This window comes from Salarias fasciatus, chromosome 23 (genome assembly GCF_902148845.1).
Source record: "Salarias fasciatus chromosome 23, fSalaFa1.1, whole genome shotgun sequence".
NCBI lineage: Eukaryota > Metazoa > Chordata > Actinopteri > Blenniiformes > Blenniidae > Salarias > Salarias fasciatus.
Window position 1 is genome coordinate 13,775,073 of NC_043766.1, and position 27,331 is coordinate 13,802,403.

Here is a 27,331-nt window from a genome sequence, read left to right on the forward strand (position 1 = left end):
CTGTGATTGAGGATCTGCCACTGCACGATCCCTCTCTCGAATGTATTCATTGTGCAGGCAGAGTATTTGCACAGGATTTGCCCATTTCACTTTTTCACAGTAATATAATGATGCCGCTTCCTCTGCTCCAGTAAAGCTCTCTGCAACACTCAGCATGAGCGTGACACAGTCAACTCAGAGATCACAGCCCTCCAGCACAGAGATTCACTATGCTAGAAATAATGAACAACCGAGAATGCACAAATGTCCTTATTCCACATTCAAATATTGACTATATTGCATTTTGAATTGCTGGTGTTTGAATAATGATGACCCCAGAAAGACCTGATGATTCGGCTATTAAAACAGTCTCATGCCTGCTCAGCTCGCTGTAGCCTCAGCTGTGCTCATTCAGGGAAATTGTTCCTCCAGACGAGACAAAACCCTTTTCCTCAAAGTGACAAGGTGATTTGTTTGTGCAGTGCAAAGACACACTCCAATACATACCCACAGAAGCCTATCAGACAGGCCCAGTCTTCACAGCAAAGGCTTGATGGACGATGTATAAGTCACTGTTTATGTTCTGTAAAGTAACAAACGCACTCCTGCGTGCATACCGTCTGAGGTCACGCGCAGTATTGAAATGCATAAATTGAAGCTTTGTGGAAGAGGAACCAATCTGCCGGCCGTTCAGAGGTGTTTGTATGTGTTGCCCTCAGTGATGAATACAGGACTCATTAGAATTGCTGTCATGCCACAGCTCTGCCTGCAGCATTTCATCTGAAGCACGGCGAAGCAACCAGTCGCTTCTCTGTACCGAGAAGAAGCACTCAGGTTTGAAAAGTCAAACATACCCTGTCTGCTCTTCAGCCTGTTGTGATGTTTGGAAATGTTCTTCAGAGGGGGAAAGCAGCATGGAGCCAGATGGCGTTGTCTTTTTGTAAGTAACCTGAGAGATTCATTAAATAGTGATGTGTTCTCCAACTGACAGTCTGTAGATTGTACTTTCAATATGTTTGGATTAATCTGAACAGAAGATGCCATCTTCAGCCAGATGCCATTTCCTTCTGTTTGTTAAGGTAGCCCTGAGATTTATGGAGTGGAGTGCATTTTTTATTTACTGTCCTTTCCCTTTCTATGTTTTAAAACTAAATGGCATGTTGGTAAAGGCATGAAATTGAATATTAGGCAAAACATAAATAAAACAATTGAAACAATAATTATTTTGTCATGAAACACCAAATGATTGTGTTATCATTTGAATCCAGATGAAGTCAACAAAGTATCATTATTAAAAGAGGTTTTTACACAGGCCAGTAATGCTGTATCTTGTTTTTGGCTTGTGGAGCAAACTGAAAACACAGCAAAGCTGTTTTGTTTTATACAAACCACTGAGGACAGGATCTGCCTTACAAGGATGTTCAGTGCACCAGCTTGTTCGCCACTGTCTTCCTGCTGCTGGTGACGCCACTGTTCAGACTGGAAATGAGCAGTGTCGGCTTAAGGCCTCAGTATACTCCCCCGTCGCCGCTACGTCGTTCCTACGACGTCGACGTCGTAGCCCTACGACGGGCTACGTTGGGGCTTGACGTGCGCCTCCCGAAAATTGTGACTTCGCGTCGTTTCGACGCGTGGTGACGTGAACGTCGAGGGCTGTGATTGGTCCGCTTTCGCGTTGTTTATAGAATAAAGTAGAACTCGCCCGGAATGCTTTTCTGATCCGAACAGTGCTTCGGGAGAAATTGAGATCCAAAATTGAGCGGCGCACATCCCTATACTGTTAGCAGTGTTAGCACTGTTAGCAGACAGGGCTATGTGTATAGCCGCTCCTCAAACGGCTTTAATCGTCCAAAAGCTCATTAGTTTCACCAATATTTCATCACGGTCCGCTCAGTCTCTCCTCCACCACAGCCCGGTGTCACCAGATATGTCATATATGCAGATATATGTTCGGTAAATGCACGCATGTCTAGATACCTACGTCTAGAAATATATGTCTATAAATCTATGTCTAGGTAAAGCCGGAGCTACGGAAGCCGCATTGTTGTTGTGACTGCTAGCGGCTTGGCAGAGGAGGGTGTTCCCTTGACGCAGGAGCAAGATATGTTCAGTAGCGGCGTCGGGTTGCCGGCGTAGGAACGCCGTGGCAGCGACGGGGGAGTATACTGAAGCCTTTAGTGCCACCACTTTTGGATGTGAAGAGTTAAAATGGACTAATATCATGAAATTAGAAACACAAAGGTTCACTTTCTACAATTTTTCTCAAAAGGAAATGAAAAATGTTCTTGTCTCTCTCATTGTCCTGGTCTCCGGCTCACCGTTACTTTGCCATCTTATTTGCTATTTTACTAAACTCCTGTTGCCAGCAGGACAAACCCATCAAAATCCTGATCTAAGTCGACCTGACAGCAGCACGAATGATACTTGACTGTAAATTTCATTAAAATTAAGAATATATCCACACTAACAGTGATGAGTTAGCAAAAAACATTAGCTTAAACTTAGAAGAGTTACCCGATTCTCTCTGCATGTTGGTATTTTATCTCAGCCACACCTGCTTCCTGGTTTTTTCAGGGACTGTGAACTTCCTCTCAACCAGTCAACAGATTGGCAAAGTGTTTTGTTGTTGTTATTGTTGTTGGTGAAGCTTTATTGATCCCATAGTTGAAGTTATAATTTTGCATTTAATTTATCCATAATCCATAAAATAACTTAACTACACTGTGGGCAGAGGGATATAAACTTGTGAGCATCTGAGCACGACCTCACATATCAGTGCTGATAGTTTTTATAAGCTGCTTTCACACCAGGATAGTCTGAGACTCAGTTCATTTAGGGGTTTTGGGTTTGGTTAAACTCTATTGCATCAGTGACTCTGAGGAGCGTAAAGCCCCAGACTGAGCCTTGGCTGAATGAGTCCGCCTGTGCACTCAGACACGCCTGTAGACAGGCAGAGAGAAAGTGGAAAAAGGACAATCTTCAAATTTCTCCCGATCTCCTGCGTGATTGCCTTCTATGCTTTATCAGTAGGGTGTTAAAGTTGCGAAAGCTGAATATTTTACTTGTATATATGCACTTGTCTCAAAAAATGCTCACAAACTTCAGGTCCTTTTCAGTGTATTAGACTCACTTGTGAACCTTTGTGATGCTGTCTTTGTCAAACCGTTTTCTTTTTTTTTTTGGAACTCTTTGTATATAAGATAGCTGCTCTTAGATCCTCACTGCTCAGCCTTGTCAGGATAGCTCCAAACCGTGACTTGTAGTCACCTGAAGAGATAGCAATCAGCGCCAGGACTCCCTCACCACTATACATCTGCCCACGAGACATTTTCCAACTCTGTCTTTGTCCGCCTGCTTCTGATTTGCGCCATTGGCTCCGTTTGTTTGCTACCCGAAGTGTATTGCGATCCACGCCACGTCCTCTCCCAAGGTCCGCTCGAAAGACTGCTTGCAAGTGAACCAAGACCCACATTGTCAAGGGGAGCAGAGTTCATTCATTTCATTCATATCAGCGTTCAGGAAGGCTTTCACACATGCCCAAATGAATGTTCTTCTGATAATAGAATAAGCATGAAACCAAAATATTAAAAAAGCTGTGTGTTGAGTTGTAGGACACCGTAGAGTTCAGTGGCTTTTCTCTCTGGATTATTCAGTGCATGAAAGTACTGCCAATCATACTAACTGATTTGCTCTTTTTGTCTAAAAAATATTGATCTGCACAGTTTGTTCTATTAACATTGTTTATACTAACAGGGTTGTTTTTAATAATCCTGTGTTTAATGCTTTAATTCCATATATGAAAATATTAAGAAGTTACTAGGACTATACAAAATAGTGCAAATGTCATCATTGCAACATCAATAATGTATGGAGTATGCTTAGTACAACACTGACATGAACTGCACTAAGTTATGTTTTCAAACACTGTGCATTCACACTCTCCTTGTCTCCTTGTTATTTAAAGCTAGGGTCGGCGATCTTGGAAAACGAGCATGTAGCGCGAATGTAGCATCTCCCCAAGGCTCCCCCCAGCTCCCACCCCATTGGAGGAGCTCCCGTTGGGAGCGAACGCCCTGGACGCGGAAGCGCCACGCGCACGGAGTTTGTGATCGCCTCCAATGTTATTAACCTTTCTGACTGCCGCACACAACGCGCATAGGAGCGCAGCACGCCCGCTCCGCTTCATTCTATTTTTCACGCGAGCCGAGAGCGCCTTGGCAACGCGCGTGGGCACTGAACCAGGGCCAGTGCACGCCATTGAAATGAACGCGCAGGGGGCTGGTAGAACGGCGAAGGGATCTGATTGGTTTCTTAAGAGCGGTCCGCGTCTTATGATTGGTAGGAGTTTTTACTGTCCTTTGGCCGCTACTGTTGTCAGATTTGTTCCGCACCTTTTTCCGTACACATAATGTATTGACTTCTCCCAGGGGGCGAGGAGCATTTCACTCAGTATGACAAAAAGTGCTTTTGGACAACATCGTCTACCCTAGCTTTAAGTCAGTGGAGCCCAACTGGACTAGACATAATAAACAATGTGATGGTGAAAGAGACAGGTAGTGAGACCTGGATCAAAACATATGGCTAAGCCTGAAGGCCCAGTTTACTGACATTTTTTTAAAGTGAAATCATTATGCTTTCATTTTGTTTTGGCTGCTCGTTGACCAAGCAAATCAGTGTCTCAGTCCCTGAAGTGCAGTGCATTTGATACGCCTCCATCTGAGATGTAAAAATAGAAAAAAAGAAAAACAAAATCCAAAACATGGCACAGTCACTGCTAGTCTAAATTTGGAGCAAGAGAACAAGCACTGGTATTTGATAGAAGAAATCAAAAACTAAAAGAGACATTAAATCATCTGGATTTTTTGTAAACCATATCGGGATTGCAATGCATTAAAAAAAACATTAGCAGATACAGCATGTTCACCTACTGTAATATCTTCCAGCTGTAATGGTGTTTCAGTTTGAGTGGCAGCTCCTTGTTGCATGTTGGTTCTCTGGGCTTTTTTCTCCTGATCCCTCCCAGACGGTCATGTGTCCATTCAGTGTAAGTTCCAGGAAGGAGAAGGGGAACACTGAACTGCGGCACAAAGATGTTTTTATGTGACAGGTGTTTAGTGGATCCACACAGAGAGTGTCAGATTTACACCATCATGCTAATGGTGGTGATATCATAGTTAAATTTATTGCTTGCCATGACCTTGACAGCCGTTTCTGTGTGTATTCACTTCTGTAACTGTGTAAGCAGTACTGGACGTGCTGGACCATGGCCTTGGATGAAATGCATTTCAATTGTTCAGTAATACAGCATCCTGTCAATTCACTTATTTTGTTGATTTACTTATTCTTTTTTTAATTTGCCACTCGACTCCCACGCACAGCTTGGTCAGAATAATAGTGGGCAGTAAACAGAACCTAAATTGTTTTTTACCTTGAAATGTGAATACGTTTAACAAACGGAACAAACCTTTAAAAAAGAATAAGAAGAAAGTACAATATGAGATTTGGTGCTCCAAATATTTGTACACAGAGGCTGTTCTGGGTTAATTTTGACCTGTATCTGTTAGATACATGTGACAAATGAAGAAAAAAACAGTTAGCCAGCTGTTATAGTTGTGTGAAACAATTCTTCAATGGGTGATTGGATGTTTTATTCCAGAAATTTGTGTTGAGAAATCTGAAAAAAAACCCAACAACATTGTCTTCCTGCTTTCTAAAAGTTACACAAATGATTAATCATTAATTCATTAATGTCAGACTGACTTTTCACCCCAACTGAATCCGTTACCATTGTGAGGATGTTCTTGTCTAAGGTCAAACGTGACCTGAGCCACACTGTGAAGGCATTAAATAAGGGCAGATAAATAGAATATTTAATAGAGTTAAAGGAGGAAGAGTCAATCACTTGATAACTATTGTGATGCTCAGCATGTCTTTTTTATGATCTTTGCACATGACTCCAGTTTCTTCACTCTGAAGATGACAGGGCCTGTGGTAGCTACAGCTTTCTTCAGACTGTTGTGTCTAATATTGAAGGTCCTGTAAACAGTTTCCGCAAAGTGTGGTCTGACAGCTGAGTGGGCTCTGGTCTTACACCAGTCACAGTCCGCCTGCTGCTCTTCAAGCTATTTGCAGTGACGTATCAGTGGGAACGTGAGACTCTCCAGTGTTGGTGATTGATGAAAGAGGTGTCAGAGCAAAGATGAAGTTCATTTACTTTTCCATGACGCGACAGTATCCATACGGTGCAGCTTCTCGCCTTCAGGCTGCAGTTTTCAGATGTTCCAGTTATAATTTTGCGTCACTTTGCAGTTGCAGTTGAGGTATATTCATTTAACATTAAAGACTGTGTTCATAAACTTAAGTACAGTAAATCATATTATTACTCTGCATAGTTGAGACTTTGATTCTGTAGCAATGAGAAGCTGTTTCACTCAGAAAATGCCAGAGGTGGGGGTCCCTGAGAGTGAGGTTTTCGTTGAGGAGCAACCAGTGTAAGACCAGCGTCGTACTGACTGAGCCGAGTGTGTCTGTAAGTGTGTGTGAATACTCAGACAGACAATGCGTGGCCTCTGCTGTTGGCAGGGCAGGATTATTTCTGTCAGCCTTCGTGTTGTGAGGTAAAGGGGCGTGACATTTAAATCTGTCCCGTGGAAATGAACAATTATGGGTGTTTCATCGTGGGTGGGGGTGGAGGGTGAGTTTTGTTTTGTTTTGTTTTTTTGTTTCGGATGGGTGGGGGGCTGAAAATGTTAAAAATGTCATTGCTTCTTACGCGATCTGACTTTGAAAAGGTGACTCTCCTGCTTTCTTTTCTCCGTCCTTCCTGCCGCTGTCTTTCAGATAAGTTGTTTGGGAAGCGGCTGCTGCAGGCTGGGAGACACATCATGTCTCATAAGTCTTGGATGAAGACGGTGCCCACGGAGAACTGCGACGTTCTCATGACATTTGCAGGTCAGTCAAACGCACACAAACATGCCTGTATTTCTCTGTGTAAGAAACCTAAATAACATAATGCTTCCTCAGCTCTCAAGTTATCCCTGAAGTGTGTGAATTCAGCCTCTTGACCACAGGGCCTTCACCTGATCAGTGCTTTAATCCACGTTTTTAGGTTTGATTTACTGAAAGTGACAGGTTTGTTGTATAATTTAGAGTGACAGATTTTAGGAAATTCTGAATTTTTCTTGCTGTGATAACAGTTGAGTGAAGTGTCTGATGCTGATAAAATCTAAAATTTACTCATACTATTAAATCATCCTTTTGGAGGGATGAGAGGATGTTCTAACTTTTTCATATTTTTTTTATTTTTTTTATATATTTTGTTCACACTAGAGTGGTGATTCTCTCTCAGTAAAACACACCATCAGTTTGAAGTTTTTTTTTTTTTTTAAGGGCAGAAAAAGAGAACCTGTGAACCTATAAACAAAGTATATCACAATAAGTGCTTCTCAAACGCTAAACCTTCTCTCTGTAAACTGTAAATTAGCCTTGAAATAGTTTTCAGAGATCATTAAAGAAATATATTTCATTTTTATTTGACTTTTGGAATTCTTGTAATTGATAACGCTGCTGTGAAAGTCATCCGTTTCTTGGCAGCACAAGCGTAAACAGTTTGATAAATTTTTAGGTGTCCCGATGTATTTTATTTCTCTCATGCCATGCAATGAATGTAAAACTTTGCTCAAAGTGTGTTTTGGCATCTTGACAAATATATTTGTCATGTTTTTGAAAGCAGTTCAAATTCAGCTGAAGAAAATGTTCAGTGTTTCACTTCTGCATCATGACCTAAAATTAAAATACACAAATTCTAAAGATTAAAAGCAAACATGCACACTATCACAAACATTCAGGGGAAGGCATTGTCTAGTCTCATTTACAACTCTCTCTTGTGTAAACAAAGGTCTGTAAACCAGTTTAGGTGCCCTTATTGGGCCTCATCTGCTGCAGGTTTATGCATGTGAAAACTTTTAAAAACATGTGCAAAGTTGATATTGCATGAATATGCGAATGCTATTTGGTTGAAAAGATACACTGAAAATTGTTTGACCAAAAATGTAGCACACATTTTAAATTTAGTGCCTTTTCCTGACTATACAGTAGTGTAACAGTTGTCTCTACGAGAGTGTGTAAAATACTGAAAAGAGTGTATGTTAATGGAGATTTATCAGCACAATGTGATTTGAAAAGGCTGTATTGGTAATAAGTTCAACCTTGTTTTGAAAAACAGGCACAAACCAACTCAGCTTCAGACTGCATTTCCTAAGCTGGATCCCAAAAGTTTTATTCTTAGATTTTATTAGCTTTATTTGTGTGCCTTTTTTGAATTCTTCCTTGAATTCCTCCATTTTTTTCTCCACAGATTCTGATCAGAAACAGTTACATGTCACATTTGATTTTGTTTTTTTGAGCACTCAGCTTTCCATCCAGTCTTTTCACAGTGAAAACAGCATTAATAGACTTAAAAATGCTCATTAGAAAACTCATGTTTGTGTTTGGGATTACTCAGTATTTTTAGTTGATCACCTGTTGTTTCTGATCTCAGCAAATGAGGCCCATTATTAGCAATCCCGAATCACACAAACAAAACAAAATCTTTTTATGCAATTTAACACAATTTGTCTTTTATATTTTCCTTCAACAACTGCTGTTGGTGAGCAACAAAATGCATATTTCCTTCCAGAGTTTAATATACTATGGAGTTTAAATGCAGAGTTGTAAATTTGCCCTTCCCGGGGCAGAGGCAAAAGCAGTAATTGTTTATTTCTGTGATTTCTTCCTTTAACTATTATTTTTTATTCTATCAGAAGCCCGAGGAGGCAGACAAGAAAAGATGTTCTTAAGTGTTTGGTAGTATGACACTTAACCTCCAGCTGCTTCTCAGGGATAAATAGTAGAAGACTGTGGGAGTTCTCGGCAGCTCCTGCACACAGCCATGCGTGGGAAGAGCTGAAAGTGTATTTTTGTTTTTCATTTCCTGCCACAGACACTACAGATGACCACACGTTACTATGGCTACTGAACCACATCCGGCTGGGAATCCCAGAGCTCATCATCCAAATCCGACACCATAAGCACACGCGAGTCTACGCATTCTTCGTCACTGCTACGTATGAAAAGTAAGACAATTTCTCTGAAGGGACTCCCTACTGATGCTTGTTATCAGCAGTCACACATTTTGTGTGGGAATTTTCTGCAGTTTGTATTATGTTGTGAGCAATCGACCGAGAACCAGTGATTCCTGTTTATCTTCCAGCTTTAGCACTTGCTGTTTAGTTCACTAATCAGACGAATTACCAGGGGAAAAAAAATAAAAACAATAATTTATCACACAGTGTTAACTGATCAACATCAAAAGGATAATTAGTGAACAAGTAGACATACTAAACTAACATGAGTTTGTGAAAATCTCAGTTTCACTTTCTTAATGTGGGCAAAATATGCTTTAAGTTTATGCTGAAATGAACTTTGCTCGACATCTCCTCCCGTAAAGCATCACATTCACCCCATTAAAAATTGAACAAGTGTGTTTTAAAATGTTGGCGTTGTCTTGAAGAACTGAATAACATTACGAAATACATTGTATTTTACTGAGTTTCACGCTGTTATGGAAAAGAAACTAAAGCATAGCAAACTGCCCTGAAGGACTGCAAATATTGCATCATTTGTTTTCAGGTTTAAAAAAGCAGTCAGTCTTCTCAAGTAACTCCAAGTGTAAAACAAAAAAGGATATTTTGCAAAATGTGCAGCAGCTTCCTTCACAGATTTCAAATGTAGACCATGCATATCCACTGTCTTCACCAGAACTTAGAAACAAACAATACAACTGTGAACACTGTTGTCCTGCATGGTTAATGACAAGGGTCTGATATTACCGTCATGAGTGATGACTTCACTCAGAGAACCTGTCAGTCGAGCCATGCAATCCCATTGGTACAGCTTTCATGGCTTCAGGTCTGCTCACTAAAACAAAACCATGAAAAAGGGCCAGAGGTCAGTGCGATTTGATATATCAGTTTTAAATGATGCAAGAATGGATTCGAGGATTACTTGGATTATTCATTTTTTTTCTGCAAGCATGAAAAAACATGTCAGATTCAACATGCTACCAGAGGGCAAAACAAATATTTCTTTTTCACTTCCTGACTGTGGCTTCATACTTATGTGGAGCAACTTCAGTCTTGTTTGTTGGAAAGCAAATTAGTGCAGTTAGTGCAATACTTAACTGTTTATTTAAAATGGTTTTCATATTCACATGTTTTTGAATGAATAAAAATGTTTCTATTTGTTTTGCTAAACTTTTGTTTGTTATGCTAAATTTTGCTTCAAAATTGACACAGACATGAGTAATTACAGGTAGAGCTGGAACCATCAGTTTTTCTTCCACTTAGACAGAACGAAACACACAGGTCAATGGACAAACCTGTATCGCAATTCCTTTTCTTGAAGGTGAAGGTGTAGCAGTGTTTCGAAGGTTCTGCTGGAGTTGGGATAAAAACTTCAAAAATATCTTGTGTTGTTCTGTGCTGGTGTGAAGTACTACCTTTGTTCACCTTTATATTTAGCTGCAGCTATACAAGGAACAGCAGCTCAGCTCGTACACAGAGAAGCGGCCATGGTGCTCGTGGACTGGAACTACTCCTCTGCTTTTAGCTGCAGGTTATTTAAAAAATTTGCTGAAGGTTTAGAGTCAGGGTGAACTGTATGGATTTTATACACTGTGGCTACACAGCGTGGTTGCACTCTCTTGTTTTGAGAAAAATCCTCGAGGGAATTGTGGATGAGTCCAGGGTCATTTTAATCTCTCCGTTGACTTTGGTGTATAAATATCCAGAAATACAATCCAGGGGATCAAGGTGGAAGTTGTACCGTACTGTGTTTCACCTCTTGACAAACACTGAGGCCTCTTTGCTGACTGTGCATTTGACAAAGAGCCTCTCCGTAAAGAAGACAACCTTTTATCAACAGATAAAACAGCTAAAGAAGAAAAGGGTGGAGGCTTGAAGACAAGAAGTGAAGAGAGGTGATGTGGTGGAAAATGGACAGAGTGCTTTTTGAAAGTGTGCCCATGTGCTTTTGCTGAAATGCTCCAAGAAAATGATTGCTCTGTGCCTCCTGCACTCTCATGCCTGTGTCTCTACACACACACACACACACACACACATACACACACAGCGATTAGGTAGGTTGACCTACATATCATGTGATAGAAAAGATAACCTAGAAAATATTATATCCTCTCAAACTCACCTTGTATATTATTTCCCTTTTATACCAGAGTCTCAGATTTTCTTGTGTAAGTTTTATTGGCTGCCTGCCTTTGTCATTCACCACTGGTAGAGGTACATTTTATTGTATCATATCAGTTTTTAACATTGTCTTTCCTCTACATGTCTTAAGGTGAGCAGAAATATCTGTGCTGGTTAAGACATCGGCTGTGAACATTTGGTTTTATTTTCAGGAACGCTCAATTTATTTCATTGAGAAAAACTTCAGTAAAAGCACATTTTAAGCACTTAACACTCTTCGTGTAACAAAAACCCGTGTCCTCTATTCGTACCTGAAATACCATCTATTACTCACTCTTCAGCTCTGACTGGGCAATTTACTGTGTGTTGTCCTGCTCTGCTGAGTTTCTGCATTACGTCTGTTAGATATTTGCTAAATTTGCATAAACGTGCAGCGCTCTCCTTCAGCAGTATTCTGCTCTTTTACAAGGTTGGCTTTGTCCACTGTCTTAGGGCTCCCTGTGTTGGGGACAAGAAAGTGTAAAAGGCAATAAACTTTTCGATTAATTAAGAGAGGCAATCTCATTAACATTCCAGGCAGTTGCAGAAGCTGCTCACCTCTGAAAGCCTTGCGGTTATTTGCTTAAATTACCAAACAGTTGGTTTCAATAGATACACCCTTGTTTTTTTTCCTTTTTTTTTTTTCATCAGACAGAAACCTTTATTGTGACAATGCTGCGAACTAAGCAGAATTCAACAGCGATGCAGAAGCTTACGGCTCACATTTCTGCTGCAATCCATCACTGTGTTGTTCATGACTCACTGTACTGCTTCTCCACGAGCATCGAGCATCATGATGGATGGACGTTAGTGGCCCACCTATGCTGAGAGCAAGTGGATATGTGTGTGTGTGTGTGTGAGTGTGTGTGTGTGTGTGTGTGTAGACTATATATATATATATATACATGTACATGTGAGAGAGAGGTGTTGGCCCATGGGACAGAGAGGGTGTGGCACTGCATTATTATTGCAATTTCAGCACAAGGCCACTGGGAAGGACAGAACGAGAGGAGAAGGGGATGATGGGATAAAGGGAGGGGAAGGAACTCCAATAGAGAGATGAAGAGTGACGGGGGAGGAAGGTGGAGAGGAGATGGTGTTGTTGTAGGAAGAGAGAGGAGGAGGAGGAGGAGGAGGGAGAACGATGTGGAGGAGGGGTTGATGGGAAATGAGATGAGGTTAAGACATTGGAGGAGATGAAGGACAACCGTTCTCTGCCAATCCTTCTGTTCACCATTATTTTTCAGTGTAACACGATGACTAGGAGAGAGAAATAGGTTTTTTTTTTTACTACAATCAATATTGTGACATTAAAAACTAACAGAATTGTACAAACAAAATTTATACTTGTATATCATGCTGGAGTATGTGTTAAAAGAAAGAGACTTTTTTGTATTAAGGAGAATAACATTGAGGTATAACATATCAATGTTAACTTTTATTGCCTCATTATTCGTATCCAGCATATCTAAACACTGGGACATTTATTACATTGATTATGAAATTATTTGGCATCTCCCTTCTCACATGGAAAGTCAGCTGAATTAGCCAAACACAGACACTGATACATTTTTAGCAATCTCTTATAAAGGTATCTTTTTGAGGACTTTTCAGATAAAAAAAAAATAATTCCAGGTGATATCTTTGATTTGAATCAGAAAAAAATCAGCAAATAGATCTAAGTGAGAACCTGGTAGCAGCAAATGTTTGCCATTTTCCTGCACAAATTATTATTAGTATTTGTTTTAATCAAATGAAAAAATGTTTAGCCGAGCCATGTAAAGCAAATCATGTTTTAATCTTTTTCATCAACTGTCTTGCAACAAGTTTTCATATAGAAGATTTAATTTAAATGGGTTTGACCTCACCCTGCAATTACACTGAATGGAGCCACTTGATGGTCATCCTCGACAAGAGCTGGTGCGATGAAGGCAATCAGTAACAACAGGGGATGAAATCAGAACAGACTGAGCTGAAAGTGATCATTTGCCAAATCACATCAGAGACTGAAGATGGAGTTGGGTATGAGCATGTGAGAGTGTCTTTCCAACTACTGGGTTCATGTTTTCGTGCAGTTTGCTGAGAGGTGCTGAAGAAATGGGGCTGAGGAAACCAGTGAAGCCTGAGTTTGGAGGAGGAACGCGAAGCTTCTCCTGTGAGGAAGACTACATCTACGAGAACATCGAGAGCGAGCTGTGTTTCTTCACCTCACAGGTCAGAGGTTAACACTCACAATTATGCACGCACGCAGGCACACACACACACTAGAAGACCTGCTCATTGTGAGATTTCCTAACATCACCAGTTCTTCCTGCTGTTGACTGCAGGAGAGGCAGAGTATCATAAAGTACTGGCTGGACAATCTACGTGCCAAACATGGGGAGGTGCTTCATAATATCAACTTCCTCGAGGGCCAACCAATCAGTAAGCAGCATCCTCTATGTGTGCAGTTTGTCTTTACTAAACAGAGGGGCACGTCTGTGGCAGACTTTGTAAATAATCCTTTATTTGGTTCGGACTGGGATGGATATGTCTAGCTGAATGCAGTCAGTAGTTTCAGTTCATTTGTGGACTCTCTTTCTATTAGTTTGTGTTTTGTACAAATGAGATTCTTGTTTCAGGGATCTTCTTTGTTTCTCTGCAGTCCCGGAGCTGAGTGCGAGAGGAGTGATCCAGCAGGTATTTCCTCTGCATGAGCAGCGGATCCTGAGTCAGCTGATGAAGTCTTGGGTGCAGGCTGTTTGTGAGAAACAACCTTTGGGTCAGTTTATGAAAACACACATACAGTACACCGTACTCAAAATACTAACACACCTGCAGCACATGCATAAGGAGTGTTTACAGTGTGTGACTTGGTGCCATGTCCCTCTTTTTCAAACAGAGAAGCCATGGCCGATCGCTATAAACCATGTTTTTCTTAAAACTATATTGTTAACTAAAGTTACGTGAGAAGTAAATTTACTCTGCAGCTGAAATGATGTTAGAATAAATAAAATGACGACACACTTCAGTATTTAGTGGGCTGAACTACTCAAATCACAGTAGGCTCATAGTTCTGTCTTCTTGGTGTCTTTTGGGCACATCATGAATCCTTGTTAGAAGGACACTACAAAAAACATGTGTCTAATTTCTTCAATAGCACAGTGACATCTTTCAATCCATCCATTGTGTTTGGTTGTTTGAAAAGAGGAAACGTTATGAAGTCACTTATGAGAACATACTTTCAACAGAAAGGATTTGAAGTGGACGAAAAAAGCTGCAGAGAACTGTTACTCTTGTTTTGGCAGCTACAAACAGCAGTTCTCTGTGAAAATGGACTCTTTCATTTTTGTGTACTTTTGTCTATTTTTAATTTTCATCCTCACACACAGTTCTTGCTGCAAATAAGTAATTTTGTCCAATTTGCTTTGGTCCAATGATCTCTAGATGATATTTGTGACTACTTTGGGGTGAAGATCGCCATGTATTTTGCCTGGCTGGGTTTCTACACCACTTCCATGTTGTATCCTGCTGTGATTGGCTTTGTGCTTTGGATGCTCACCGAGTCAGATCAGGTGAGGAGAAACCAGATTGGAGTCGTGAGCGAACTGAAAGTAATCAGCTCTTTACGGCGTCCGCTGGAAAACAGTACTCAACGGCTGCGTGTTTGTGATGTCCTCAGACGAGCCGTGACATCTGCTGCGTGGTGTTTGCACTGTTCAACGTGGTGTGGGCCACCTTGTTCCTTGAGCGCTGGAAGAGGAGGGGGGCTGAGCTGGCGTACAAGTGGGGAACGCTGGACACGCCCGCTGAAGCCCTGGAGGAACCGCGCCCTCAGTTTCGGGTGAGACGACCGAAAGCATCGGCTGCCTTCAGTGTTTTGTACCCCGTTGTCTGCTTCCCTCTGGTGTTTCATGCTTTCTGTCTCCCTCCTTGTGTCTGCAGGGAGTGAAGCGTTGCAGTCCGATAACAGGATGTGAGGAGTTCTACTATCCTGCGTGGCGGAGGCGTGTGTTCAGGTGGTTGGTCAGCCTGCCCATCTGTATCCTCTGTCTCTGCTTTGTCTTCCTGGTGATGCTCATCTGCTTTGAGCTGCAGGTCAGTCTGCCACCTGTCAGCATCTGTTTTTCTTTTTAGTTTTTGTGGTGGAGGACTTTAATTAATCAAACAGTACTAATGCCTAAAACTATACTTTTATGTTTGATGTTGAATTAATGAAGTGATAAAGCAAATGTGCCGAAACCAAAGTAAGAAAAAAAATGTTATAAAATCAGGCACTGATCTGTCTAATTTTGAATTCTGAAGTTGGATTGGCAAAGAACTTCAGGGTTTTTCTTTGTTTATTCACGACTCTCACAGATGTGGTCTATTTTCAAAAACCCCAAGTGTCTCTGTCAAGTTTCCCTAAACACATGTAATGAAGAAGTGGAGTCATTTTATTGAGATGTTGGTCTTACTAGTAATCATAAAACACATTGATTCCAGGATTATCTGCTGAATGATAACAATTGTACAGCGTTTTTGTCATTGTAGTTTGCAATACGATCAGAACAGTCTCCAAGAAATAACACAAAACAGGTTTCTCGTTATCAGAGTACGCAGCTTGGTGCTGGTGTTATGCAATGTTGAAGACTCCTTCATGGATTTGTCAATAAACCTTAGTTGGTACATATTCAGGGTTTATCTATTTCCAAATAATGCCAGAGCAGATAAAGTGAACATTGCTGCCTCTAAGCCATTGTTCTTTTTGTTTCTTGGTATTATTCATTAAAAAAAGCATTTTCATTTCTGCAGGAGTTTGTGATGGGGATCAAGGAAATGCCTCGGCTAGCTCGCTTCATCCCCAAAATCATGCTAGCTATCACTGTGACTGCATGTGACGAGGTGTACAGGAAAATTGCCTGCTGGCTCAATGACATGGGTAAGAGTCGAGCTTATGCACTGGAGCATGTCCACAATCAGGGGAAATCTTCTTTAAAGTAGTTTTAAACAGTTTCTATTCATAACAGTTTTTCGTTCAGTGGTTCAGGGGGTAGATTGAAAAAGAGCTTTCTTTTTGTGTTTGTTCTCACAGAAAACTATAGACTCCAGAGTGCCTATGAAAAAAATCTCATCATCAAAATGGTTCTTGTAAGTGACTATTTTACATCATTTAACCCACTGAAGTGAAGCCATTATTGATATGTGACATTTTTCTCTCTTGCAGTTTCAGTTTGTAAATTCTTATCTCAGCCTTTTTTACATTGGATTCTACCTCAAAGATATGGAGCGCTTGAAAGAGGTAAGAAGCGTCTTAGCATTCATGTTCCGAGCCCATGCATTTGTTTCAGTAATTCTTCTGGCGTCTCACATGTGTTGTTGTTGTCCCCCATCCTTAAACACTTTGCTCTCCCTCCTTACATGCGTTGATTTCCACACCCATCCATCCACATATCCATCCCATTTGTCCATCCGTGGAAGATGCTGCTGGTGTTGTCTCTGTTACGGAGTCTGCAGCGGCAGGTCCGGGTCAATGTGCTGCCTTCCTTCTTCCTCAGGATCCAGATGCTTGTGGTCACTGTGCCCTGGTTCTTCAGGGCTTTGCTCAGGTCCAAAGTATGATCCCTGTTATTGGCAAAAGCATAGTTGTCCATTTTTCTAACCGCTTACGACAACTTTTTGCATGCCACAATGAACAATAGTCTGCTTTGTGAAGAAAACGTTTGGGGACTTGCTTTTGATTGTCTGGCAAAAGCTTACAACTCCAGATTTAGGAATATTTCTTTGTTTGGTCGAGGGATTTTTTTCCCCAATCTGTTGTGTCGTGTTGGTTCGTCAGTAGATTTCGTTTTTATTCTTGATTGTTTGAAACTTTGCCATAATCCCTGTTAAAAACTTCCATTGCCTTCATATTCTCTGTTAGAGGGATGCAAGATCCATGTTTTTTTGTAGTTTTTTTCCCCCCAGAATGTATCCCTTCCTTCAGTTTGTATAAATTTGCTTTTTGTAAACCATTTGCAGTCAGCCTTTCATTGACTGTCAGTTTGCGTTGCACCAAATTCATGCTACCTCACCTAGGTTGTCATTATCGGTTAACATCACCTGACTTAGAGGTTTCGCTCTGAGCTCCAGCCAGCCTCTCTGGAGTAACGTGACTTTTGATCCAAAAACAGAAGATTCTGGGTCCCTACTTGATTAATTGGAGAAAACAGAGTATGACAAAAATTCAGCTAATTTTTTGTGAAAACATTGACTATTCAGTTAACCTTTAATTGAGCCTTGATTGGCTGAAGTGAAAACCATCTGGTGTTGCCAGCTTCATTGTGACGGTGCGCTGCCTTTTCCTGGCAACTTTATCTTTTTTCACAGTTTCTCAAGTCACTCAACATGGAGTGAAGTTAATGTTTGTCTATATCATTGAAGGAATTCAATGTGTGTGTGTGTTTGCGCATGGTTTTCCTGCAGCTGCAGCATGTACCTTTTTTCCAAATCAGCATTGTTTGACTGCAGGACAATTGCTTTTGAATTGAGACTGCAAAGTGTTGAACTGTAAGCTCAGCGATGCTGCCCTGGGGGGGAGCGTTAAATTAAATGAATGAAAACGTAATTACTGAGTGGTTTTCAGTGTCAAACCAACGTGATTTGTTTTCATAGTTTTCGGTTAGTTTCCGTCTGCAGTGACAGTTTACCCATCGCTAACAATGAAAAATCCTTACTAAACTGGTGAAACAGATGTCTCCAATCATAAATGTCATACTTTATCCCAGTTAAACTCATTATCTTTATCTGGTAAAAAAGTTAGCTCACCCTAATATAATACAAATTCTTTGATTATTTAAGTATGAACAAAGTTATCCAGGTACCTTTGTTGATTTTTTTTGTCTTTTTTATTTCTGCTATTCTAAATGTCTGTATTGAATTGTTGTGATGGATACACCGCTTGTAATTTACCTGTAAATTCTACTGACTGCATTTTTGGTCAACTATAGGCATACACCCAGGTAGTAATATAGCGTTGACGTCCTGTCAGCTAAGTTGGTACTTACTGGTTTTAATTGGTATTTGTTCTGCATCATACTTGTGGTTTTAATGGTATTAGATCCTGAGTAAAGCAGAAAAGTGTGTCTGCAGTGCTCCCTGTTGGTTTGTTCTGAACAAATCCCGAATCACTAATAGATGAAATGGTTTAAGCACACGGCGCTGTTCAGTTGCATATTTCATCCTTGTGTGATTTGCTTGTATGTGGACTTTGCATCGTTAATTGCCTTTTCGTGGATTTGAGGATACTTTCTTCTGCTCTGTTGGCTCATGCTCATGTCCTCACATTTATCTTCATGGTTTTCATCCATATTTATAGAACGCCTTGCATTTTAAGCCGTTTGTGGCGGCGCTTCTTGTTATCGCTGTGTTTCTCTGGTGTTACGACTGCTCTCCTCTGTTTTGTCAGATGCTGGCCACTCTGCTCATCATTCGCCAGTTCCTTCAAAATGTGAAGGAGGTGCTGCAGCCTTATCTGTATGAGCGCCACAAGCTGGGAGAGCTCACACTGAGAGCTGTGTGGGACCTGCTGCTCTCAGTGCTTCTCAAATATGCCCGACTGGCAGCTGGGAAAGCCCAGGCCTCTCCTACTGATCAGAACATGCCAGGACCTGGACTGAGGGGCACCAGACCTGGAGTCAGGCACCCAGAACGAAGGTCACACTCAATACTTAAGCTCTAAATCAGCTAGAGGCAACAAGAACTACCAAAAAAAAGTGTTTGACAGTCATTTAATAAAAGGGGCTGTTACGAGAAATGTGGTGAGACGGAAAAGGGTGAGATGAAACTATTATTGACCCAAACACATTCTTCTTCAATTAACATGACGAGCAATGACATTTATGCATTTAGGTGTCATTCACACTAACAGTCAAAGCATTAGTCACTACAATCAGATTTAAATAGAGAGTCACTGTCGCTGCCTCTGCCATTGTGAGTGTAGGATATGATTCATGCCTCTCAAACACTGAGAAATAAAACCACTTCAACACCATTGAGTGGCTAAACATGCGCCATTTGTCTGATGTCTTTCTCCTCTCAGGGAGAAGAAGTGTTTGAACGGGGGCTGTGGAGTGCCTGATGAGGAGGAGGGAGGTGAGAGGGACGAGGCCGACAGTGGGAGGTTCAGCGAAGGAGAGACGGAGGAGGAAAGTTTGATCGACTGCGGCTTGAAGCTGAGGAAAGTCAGCTTCATCGAGAAGGTACAACACCATGTGATGTGTGTTATTATGTCTGTCCTGCAGGTTTCTGATTATTTGTCAGGGAAGGAAATACAGCTTCGTACAAAAAAAAAAAAAAATTCTGTTTTATTGTCTCATCGGATCAAGTTAGACAGTGATGGGGAGTAAATTGCAACACCTAATTTAAATCATTAAGCCAATTCAAGATAATTATCCCCCAAGTAATTGAAAATTTAATGGTGGGATAATTGACTTTTCAGAGGTGGTCGCAGACACTGATAATAAAATAATTGTCGTAGAACCCATAATTGAATAGTTGCGCTGAATATCAATAGAGCTTTTGCTTGTGTGGGATTTTGTATGATGGTGAGAGCTTTCCTCACTTCTGCTTCAGACTTCTCTCACACTGCAAAAACACTGCTGTGTTTTGGCTCCTTTGCATTGGCGAAGCGTCTCGTCCTCCCAGTCACTGTGGCTGATTGTTGCTTTAAACCTCCCCAAATGGTAATGCTGTAGTTGATTGTCAACACAGCAAGCTAGTGATGATGTTTGCACAGCGAATCGCATTTGATCATAATTAAGAAATCTTGCTTTATACAGTTAGCATGTATCACTGGAGGCCAGGACTCAGTGTACAGGGTGCAACAGCGGGGTTGTAGAATGTTTTATATAAACCATGTCTAAAATGATTCGATATCTTGATTTTGTTTTTTAAAGATATTAATTGTAAAAGACTGGTGATTCATAAAACCAAAAATACAGCCGACTTACAATGACATTTATTCATGTGAACTTGAAAAAGCCACACAAGTAAAGAGGTTTATTTTGAAATAGTCTTCAGTAACATTACAGTTACAGTGAGTGTCCTGGTAAGGGTTCATTTCAAGAGAAAGCACTGCTACTTTGATTAGGATGTATAAAATGCAAATATTACCTTTCTTCATGTAATACTCAATGTAAATGAATGTTGTGTTATGCATTCATGAGAGAAGTCAATTGTTTAAGACTAAATCAGATAATTTTCTCTCAGATGATATTGTTAGGCCAGGGTGAGAACTACCATGTTACGTTAATTTTATTCATAATTTACCTTTTTGGAAAGAAAAATACCTTACTGCTGTGTACAATAGTATTAACAAACCGAAAGATATTTCAACAAGAGGTGGCAGTATTGGAAGTGATTGTGGCGTATGCTGTCACTTATTGCTGGTTTTCTTGTTCAGGTGGACAGAAAGCCAGCCTGCAGCCTCCCCTCCATGGACAACAGCTTCATGGAAGAGGGGAGCCCCACGATGGTGGAAAAAGGAATGGATCCCGCCTCCGTGTTTGAAATGTGTGACGACGACGACGATAACGGCATCCACGACGTGAAGGAATCCAGTGGGGCCGGTGCTGAGGGGGTTAACGCAGTAGCCGGCGCCGCCGCTGCCGTCGGCTCTGCGTCGCTGCCGTCCGGGCCTGAGAGCAGCACGTCGCTGCGTCACAGATGGAGAGGCCGGAGCGCAGAGAGGGCAGACCACAAAACCAAGAGGGAGTCATGGATAGATCCTCCTGAGGAGAGAGAGAGCACCACTCTCACTCAGGCCGAGATGGAGAGCTGCATGCAGACATACGCTGTAAGAAAAAACTATCAACTTGTCTTAACCATCTGTTCACTCTGTACAAGTTTTAAAACAACAAAACAAATGTAGTTTTTTGAAGCTTTTAAAAGTACCCTGTAGTACTTTATAACTTCATTCATATTCCGATCTAAAATGACAGCCAAAATAACAACTTAAACATCGGTAGTTGTTGATTGTCTTGAAAAATTATATGAAATATCTCTTGTGTGAGTTTTTTGTAAGTTTGTAATTCATACATGGGCCTGTTTTATCCAATTCAAACAAGTGTGTGTGATTACTCTGTTAGTGTTGTCCATTTAAGAAACTAAAAATCCTGCCATCCAAATCCTGCTGTGTGTCAAACAACTGAAACAAAGAACCCTTAACAGGATGTGACATTCCTCCTAGCAGGAGGCTTCAATATGTTTAATTGAATCATTTTTTAGTGGTTTATAAGTTTTTGACAATTGAGCTGAAAAACATTAACCTCAATGAAGGTGCCTGTTAGTGGGAGGATACTTTAGGCAACGAATTAATATTTTGCTGATCAATAACATGTTGGAAGCAGAAAAAATGGTTAAGTTTACAGATATGACAGAGTTTAATAAAGGCCGGATTGTGATGACTGGAAGACTAGGTCAGATTATCTGCAAAACTGCAGCTCCTGTGGGTCTGCCCAGTTGGCAGCAATCAGCGTCTAATTAGTTATGGGTGGCTAAACTTACTGAAACACATGAGAATGTTGGCTCCTGACGAGAAATAAACAAGCTACTGTAGCTCAGGTCAATGCGGGTTCTGCTGAAATTGTGAAGCTCAGAACTTTACTGCAACAGCGAACACCACCTTAAAATTTCACAGCTTCAGACTTCTTTAACATTGTATGACTGAAATCATAGGAAAGCCACACAGTGCAGGACTGCTGGTCATTTGCCGCAGTTGAATGTGAGGATTTTTTTCACTATTTCATACACACCCATATGAGTGCATGGATCAGGAAATGGATGATGGGAGTTTTAGGTGAAACTCTCAGCATGTGGGTTTATGTTAATGTGTTTGATGGTGGTTGAATCAGGAGAATAAAGGGCAGACAATACTTATAGGATTTTTTTTTTGTAAAAGCGAGAACTGTAAACAGTGAACACTTCTATTGCAGTCTTAGAGAAAGCAATACTGTCTTCATTTATAGCTGGAGATTTAGAATCAGAATTAAATTAGAAAAAAAGCCTTAAAGATTATAGACATCTTTTGCACAATCACATTTTGCAATCACATAGCCTGGAACATTTGTCTGTGGTTTCTGTTATTCCTGTTATACAAAACTAAAAGTGTTGTCGTGGTTTGGCACTGTTGCACAATAGTTGGGTCCAGAGAAAAACAGCACTCAGACTGATGGAGTTGTGGTTTAAAGGTCTCATTTTTCCCTCTCAGGACACTTTCCAGGATTACCAAGAGATGTTTGTCCAGTTTGGGTACGTGGTGCTCTTCTCCTCTGCCTTCCCCCTGGCCGCCATGTGTGCGCTCATTAACAACATCATAGAGATCCGCAGCGATGCCTTTAAGCTCTGCACTGGTCTGCAGAGGCCGTTCGGAGTCCGAGTGGAGAGCATCGGCCAATGGCAGGTTAGTAATACTCTGAAACCTCACATGAGTGTTTCTTAACCTTGATCATGAACTGTTTCTGCTGAAGATGGCACGACTGTTTCATTACTGTGCCAATTGAGCATATTTTTTTTGTTCATGTCAAATCAAGAACAATAATTCAATAAAGTTTCAAACCAGATCATAACATTGACGTTTCAACAAACAGTCTTTCTGTGTTGAAATGACATGTTTATGTGATATTTCTCTAGCTTCTCCTCTTACTTGGTTGTATTTGAGAGAGTTTGTGTCTCATAGTCCTCTAATGGATGAAAGAACTGTATATAAGTAAAGAGGATGGATCGGTGTGTGTTCTCAGTCAGTCATACAGTCAAAATTTGTAAGGGTGGACTTTTTTTAATACCTATATTACTATTATTTTCTGTTTAACAGACTGCAATGGAAGCCATGGGACTGATTGCCATCATAGTGAACTGCTACCTGATTGGTCAGTGCGGTCAGCTCCAGCGTCTCTTTCCATGGCTCAGCCCGGAGATGGCCATCATCTCCATCGTCATCCTGGAGGTACTACAGCGTATTCCTACCTACCATTCTGAAATCAGCGTTTTATGAAACCCCTCACACAATGTGGACTGATTAAAATATTTACAAATGAAAAACGTGGCATGAAAACAGATTTTTCTATCCCCACATCACCATTGATTGTGCTGATAAGACGTAAGGTATTTTAAACAGGTTTCCTACCTAATTTGCTGAACAAAATACAGAATTTCACAATTCACTATGAATATGTTTTTAGGATTTTGATATTTTCAGGGGAAATAATATCATAAGTACATACTTCGTCATAAGACTTTAGTCATTGTTACGTCTGTGCACAACGCTCATAAAACCAGGAGAATTGAATAGTGACGGTAAAATGTCAAGTGACCATGTAATTATGATGGCTTTTAAGACAGACTGAAATTGTAACTGTCATCTTATTTAGAATAAATACAATAGCAAAAATGTCCTACAAGGATAAGGTTTTAAAAATAATGTCCACTTCCTTTTTCTGTGCTTCTCTTCCCGTATGAAGCATATTTTAATGCCAGTTGTTCTGTCAGCCCTGCACTAGGTTGGTGTCTATATTCAGAAAGAAGTAAACAGCCTGCAGCGCTGTGTTGGCCTGATAAAGAAGTCACACACATCAGAGGAATTACTTTACTTCCCAAATGCTGCTGTGAGAGATTTACTTCATGTAACATCACTTTAGGAGTACTGCACTGTGGCCTGTTTGTCTCACTGAGACTCTACACTATGAATTACTCGGCTTCATGAACTTGAAAGCTCAGAGAAAGTTAGAACTTTTTTTTTCTTTCACTGTTTGTCTTGCAGCACTTTGCTATCCTCCTAAAGTACGTCATCCACGTGGCTATTCCGGACATTCCTACATGGGTCAGGGAGGAGATGGCCAAACTGGATTATCAACGCAGAGAGGCCTTTAAGGTAAAGAAGAAGGCAGCTACAAGTCACTCTGCTCTGGAGAGATTGAAATCTGTAAAAATATATATTAGAGAAAATGGGAATAGACCATTTGAAAACAGACAATTTGAAAAGACCAACTCGTTATTCTCTTCTATGTACTTGCCGGACAACAGCGAGGCAGGTTTACTCTTGTTGTTGCAGTGAATATAATATGATCTTTAACTTGTAATTTTAACACAAACCTACTATTAAAATGTGTTTCCTCAAACTCCTAAGCTTTGAATTGTTTAGGCAATATGTTTGCTTGGGCTTTCCCGCCATGTGTGGCCATTGACCTTGTTTCCATTAGTGCTGACTTATCCGAGCTGTAGCTGTGACTTAACCCTACATTGTTTAATAAATTAAGCCTCACCCGAAGCATAATCCTATCATAAACCATGTTTTCACCTGCCTTTTATTTATTTTTTTTTTTTTTTATGATGACCCCACTTTGTCTCCATAAGGGCTTGAAGTAATCATAGTGAAAGCTTATAAAAACAGTTAGGTCCACTCACAACAGTAACAAATACTTGTAAGATGAAATGTGTTAGCCCCGCTATTCTGATGTTGAATTCTCTTTGTGGTGATGTTTTTTTGTATCACTGCCGTATTGTTGTAGGCAGTAGAGTTTATGTTGATTGTAGTGAACGCGTTGTGGTAATGTTCCCCTTCCTTTGCAGAAGCATGAGCGTCAAGCGCAGCAGCATTACCAGCAGCTGCAGAGGAGGAAGAGGGAGGAGGAGGAGAGGCAGAGGCAGGCGGAGCACATGGCCCGCAGAGAGAGGGAGCGGGACGACAGCAAAGGTGACTCCTCTGGGGATCACCACCACGAGAAGAGTCACGGTAGCAAATCGCGCTCCGGAGGTGGAGGCGGAGGCTGCAGCGGATCAGACAAGCCCAAGAGGCCCAGCTCCCTGCTGGCCAATAATAATGTTATGAAGCTGAAGCAGATCATTCCGCTGCAGAGCAAGTTCTCCTCGGGTGGCGCCCGCTCCCCACAGTCACCCACCGGCAGCGAGCCCAAACTTCCTGGGTTCCTCAGCTTCAAGTTCCTGAAGTCTCCTGAGAATAAGAAGGAAGGTGCTGCAGCCTCAGTGACTGCCGCCACAGGTACTAACACCACAGCAACGGCAACTTCATCGTCATCTTCATCATCGTCGTCGTCTTCATTATCAGGTAGCAGCTCTCAGGAGCGTTCTCAGTCACCCAGTAAAGCCTTCAACCCTGGGAAATTGTTTAACTTTGGAAAGTCTGAAGGAGGAACGTGTGTGAACGGGGCTCCGCCGCCCCGATCCGGAGAAGGATCATCGTCACAGACGTCAGAGCGACAACCCTCTCGGTCCGATTTGAATGGCATTCCAGATGAGATCCCCTCGCCTGGAGGGGAAGGGTCCGAGAATGGGCATTCAGCAGACTTGGACCCTGCTTGTTCTAAAATGTAAAAGCTCCTGAGATTAAAAAAAAACAAAACAAAACAACAACAACAACAACAACAACAACCAAGCAAAAAAAAAAACAAAACAAAACAAAACTGAACAATGTTTGGTTACTTCTCCACTGAAGAGGTGATGTGTTTACTGTGAGGAAAGGCCTGACCTACTTTCTGTGCCGTCACAGGCTGTGTGTAGAAGTACTTGAAGCAGAGAGAGGGGAATAATCTAAGGCGACGAGTGATGACCGTTGTTATGGTTTGCTGTTTTTGCTGAGCGACAAAAAAAACAAACAAACTGGCTTTGTAAGAAAGATGCGAGCCCTTTCACCATGACCCAAGAAACACACACACGCGCGCACACACACACACACACACACACACACACGCACACACGCACACACGCACACACACACAAATTCTTCTTTGTCTGCAATACATAAAGAAATGCATGAGCTGCGTTTCTAATATTTTTAAGCCTTTAAAGCAGAGAGCTGTGTTTCTTGATTTCCTTTAGTCAGAAATTGTAAGCATCTCGGTGGACTCCCATTAGGACACAACAACCTGTTGTGGAGGAAATAAATGTAAAAAGAAAAAGAAGAAAACAAAAGTACATGGTGGTATGAGAGGAATATCGATTGTACAGCAGATATCTATGGAGAGAGGTTTTTTTTTTTTTTAGCTGTCACAACACAAGTGATCATTAGATATCAGTCTCATTTCCAAATATGAGGAATTCTTTGGCCCTTCACTTTTGTATTGAAGTGACAAAAAATGGAAAAGCAATATCAATCAGTGTTTTGATAAATTCCTATAGATCATCATCACACGGGTCCTCCCCAATAATCATCCCTGCTATATATATAAATATTTATACATCACCAGCTTTATTTTCAAAGCAGAGGTGATGCCTGGGCTTCGTCTGCTTCCCTCTTCCCAGTTTGTGGCAGAAAACGATTTGTTTGAAAAGAAAGTAGAGTGCTTAGTAATTCAGGCTGTCAATAGCAGTATTTTTCCCAAGAGAGCAAAGTGTAAGGAAAAGTAATGAGAAGAAAAAAAAAAAAAAAGAAGAGGAAAAGTAGAAAAGCCAAAGTAAAAGAAGGTGATTTGAGAAAATGGAGCATGGATGCCTGTTGCGTGCTGTTCTCCATCCAAGCCTGTCGAGCGCCTTGTAAACACAGATGGTGCTTCGTTCCACACACTCGAGCCAGACTTGGCAAATGAGCATAGAATTAAGGAAGTAACATTTGCACTAAACCCTGACGCCCTGCATAGAAACGCGCTCTCTCTCTCTCTTCTGGAGAGACTGCAGACACCAGGCTGCCTCATTTTTTCATGCAAAAGCTGGATTTTTTTTTTTTCCCTTCACTTCCTCCTCTCTCATGGTGCGTGCTGTCTTTTGCACCTGTCCCTCGCAGCAGCTCTGGGATTCCAGAAATTCAGATGATCCCACCCCTTTCATGCTTTCTTTAAAGAGTAGTTGCCCCTTTTATTGATTTCCATATCACTTAAAAGTGAGTCCTTTGCAGCTGATGTTGACCAAATCGGGATATAGTGCTGAACAAAAGATGTACAGTACTCTACAATAGATTTAGGCGCTAAAAGACAGCAAGGATGCTTTCAAAGATTTGCGCTTTGTCTTCATGCATAGAACTAAAACTTCAGAAAATTAATATTTGCTGTAACATCCCTTTGAATTTTAAATGGCACCACTGTTTAACTGCTGACCAAGCTTTTTAAGCATATTAGAAACTTGCT

At 41.1% G+C, this 27,331-nt stretch overlaps 1 protein-coding gene across 1 annotated transcript; it reads left to right on the forward strand.

Moving 5' to 3' along the window:
• Positions 1 to 788: 788 nt before the first annotated feature.
• ano8b (anoctamin 8b) lies at positions 789 to 25,631 on the forward strand. The gene is made up of 19 exons (XM_030082673.1): positions 789 to 919; positions 6,820 to 6,930; positions 8,960 to 9,092; positions 13,337 to 13,475; positions 13,589 to 13,685; positions 13,906 to 14,022; positions 14,688 to 14,815; positions 14,923 to 15,084; positions 15,186 to 15,338; positions 16,035 to 16,161; positions 16,315 to 16,370; positions 16,447 to 16,521; positions 18,667 to 18,914; positions 19,300 to 19,459; positions 20,662 to 21,054; positions 22,468 to 22,659; positions 23,071 to 23,202; positions 24,016 to 24,126; positions 24,825 to 25,631. The coding sequence occupies exons 1-19, from the start codon at positions 859 to 861 to the stop codon at positions 25,584 to 25,586; spliced, it is 3,357 nt and encodes a 1,118-aa protein (XP_029938533.1). The 5' UTR covers positions 789 to 858; the 3' UTR covers positions 25,587 to 25,631.
• Positions 25,632 to 27,331: the final 1,700 nt, after the last annotated feature.

Coding starts and splice junctions, on each gene's coding strand:
- ano8b (XM_030082673.1), top strand. CDS start 859: ATGTTTGGAAATGTTCTTCAGAGGGGGAAAGCAGCATGGAGCCAGATG. Junction 920..6,819: donor CCAGATGGCGTTGTCTTTTT/GTAAGTAACCTG, acceptor GCTGTCTTTCAG/ATAAGTTGTTTGGGAAGCGG. Junction 21,055..22,467: donor GCTGCATGCAGACATACGCT/GTAAGAAAAAAC, acceptor TTTCCCTCTCAG/GACACTTTCCAGGATTACCA.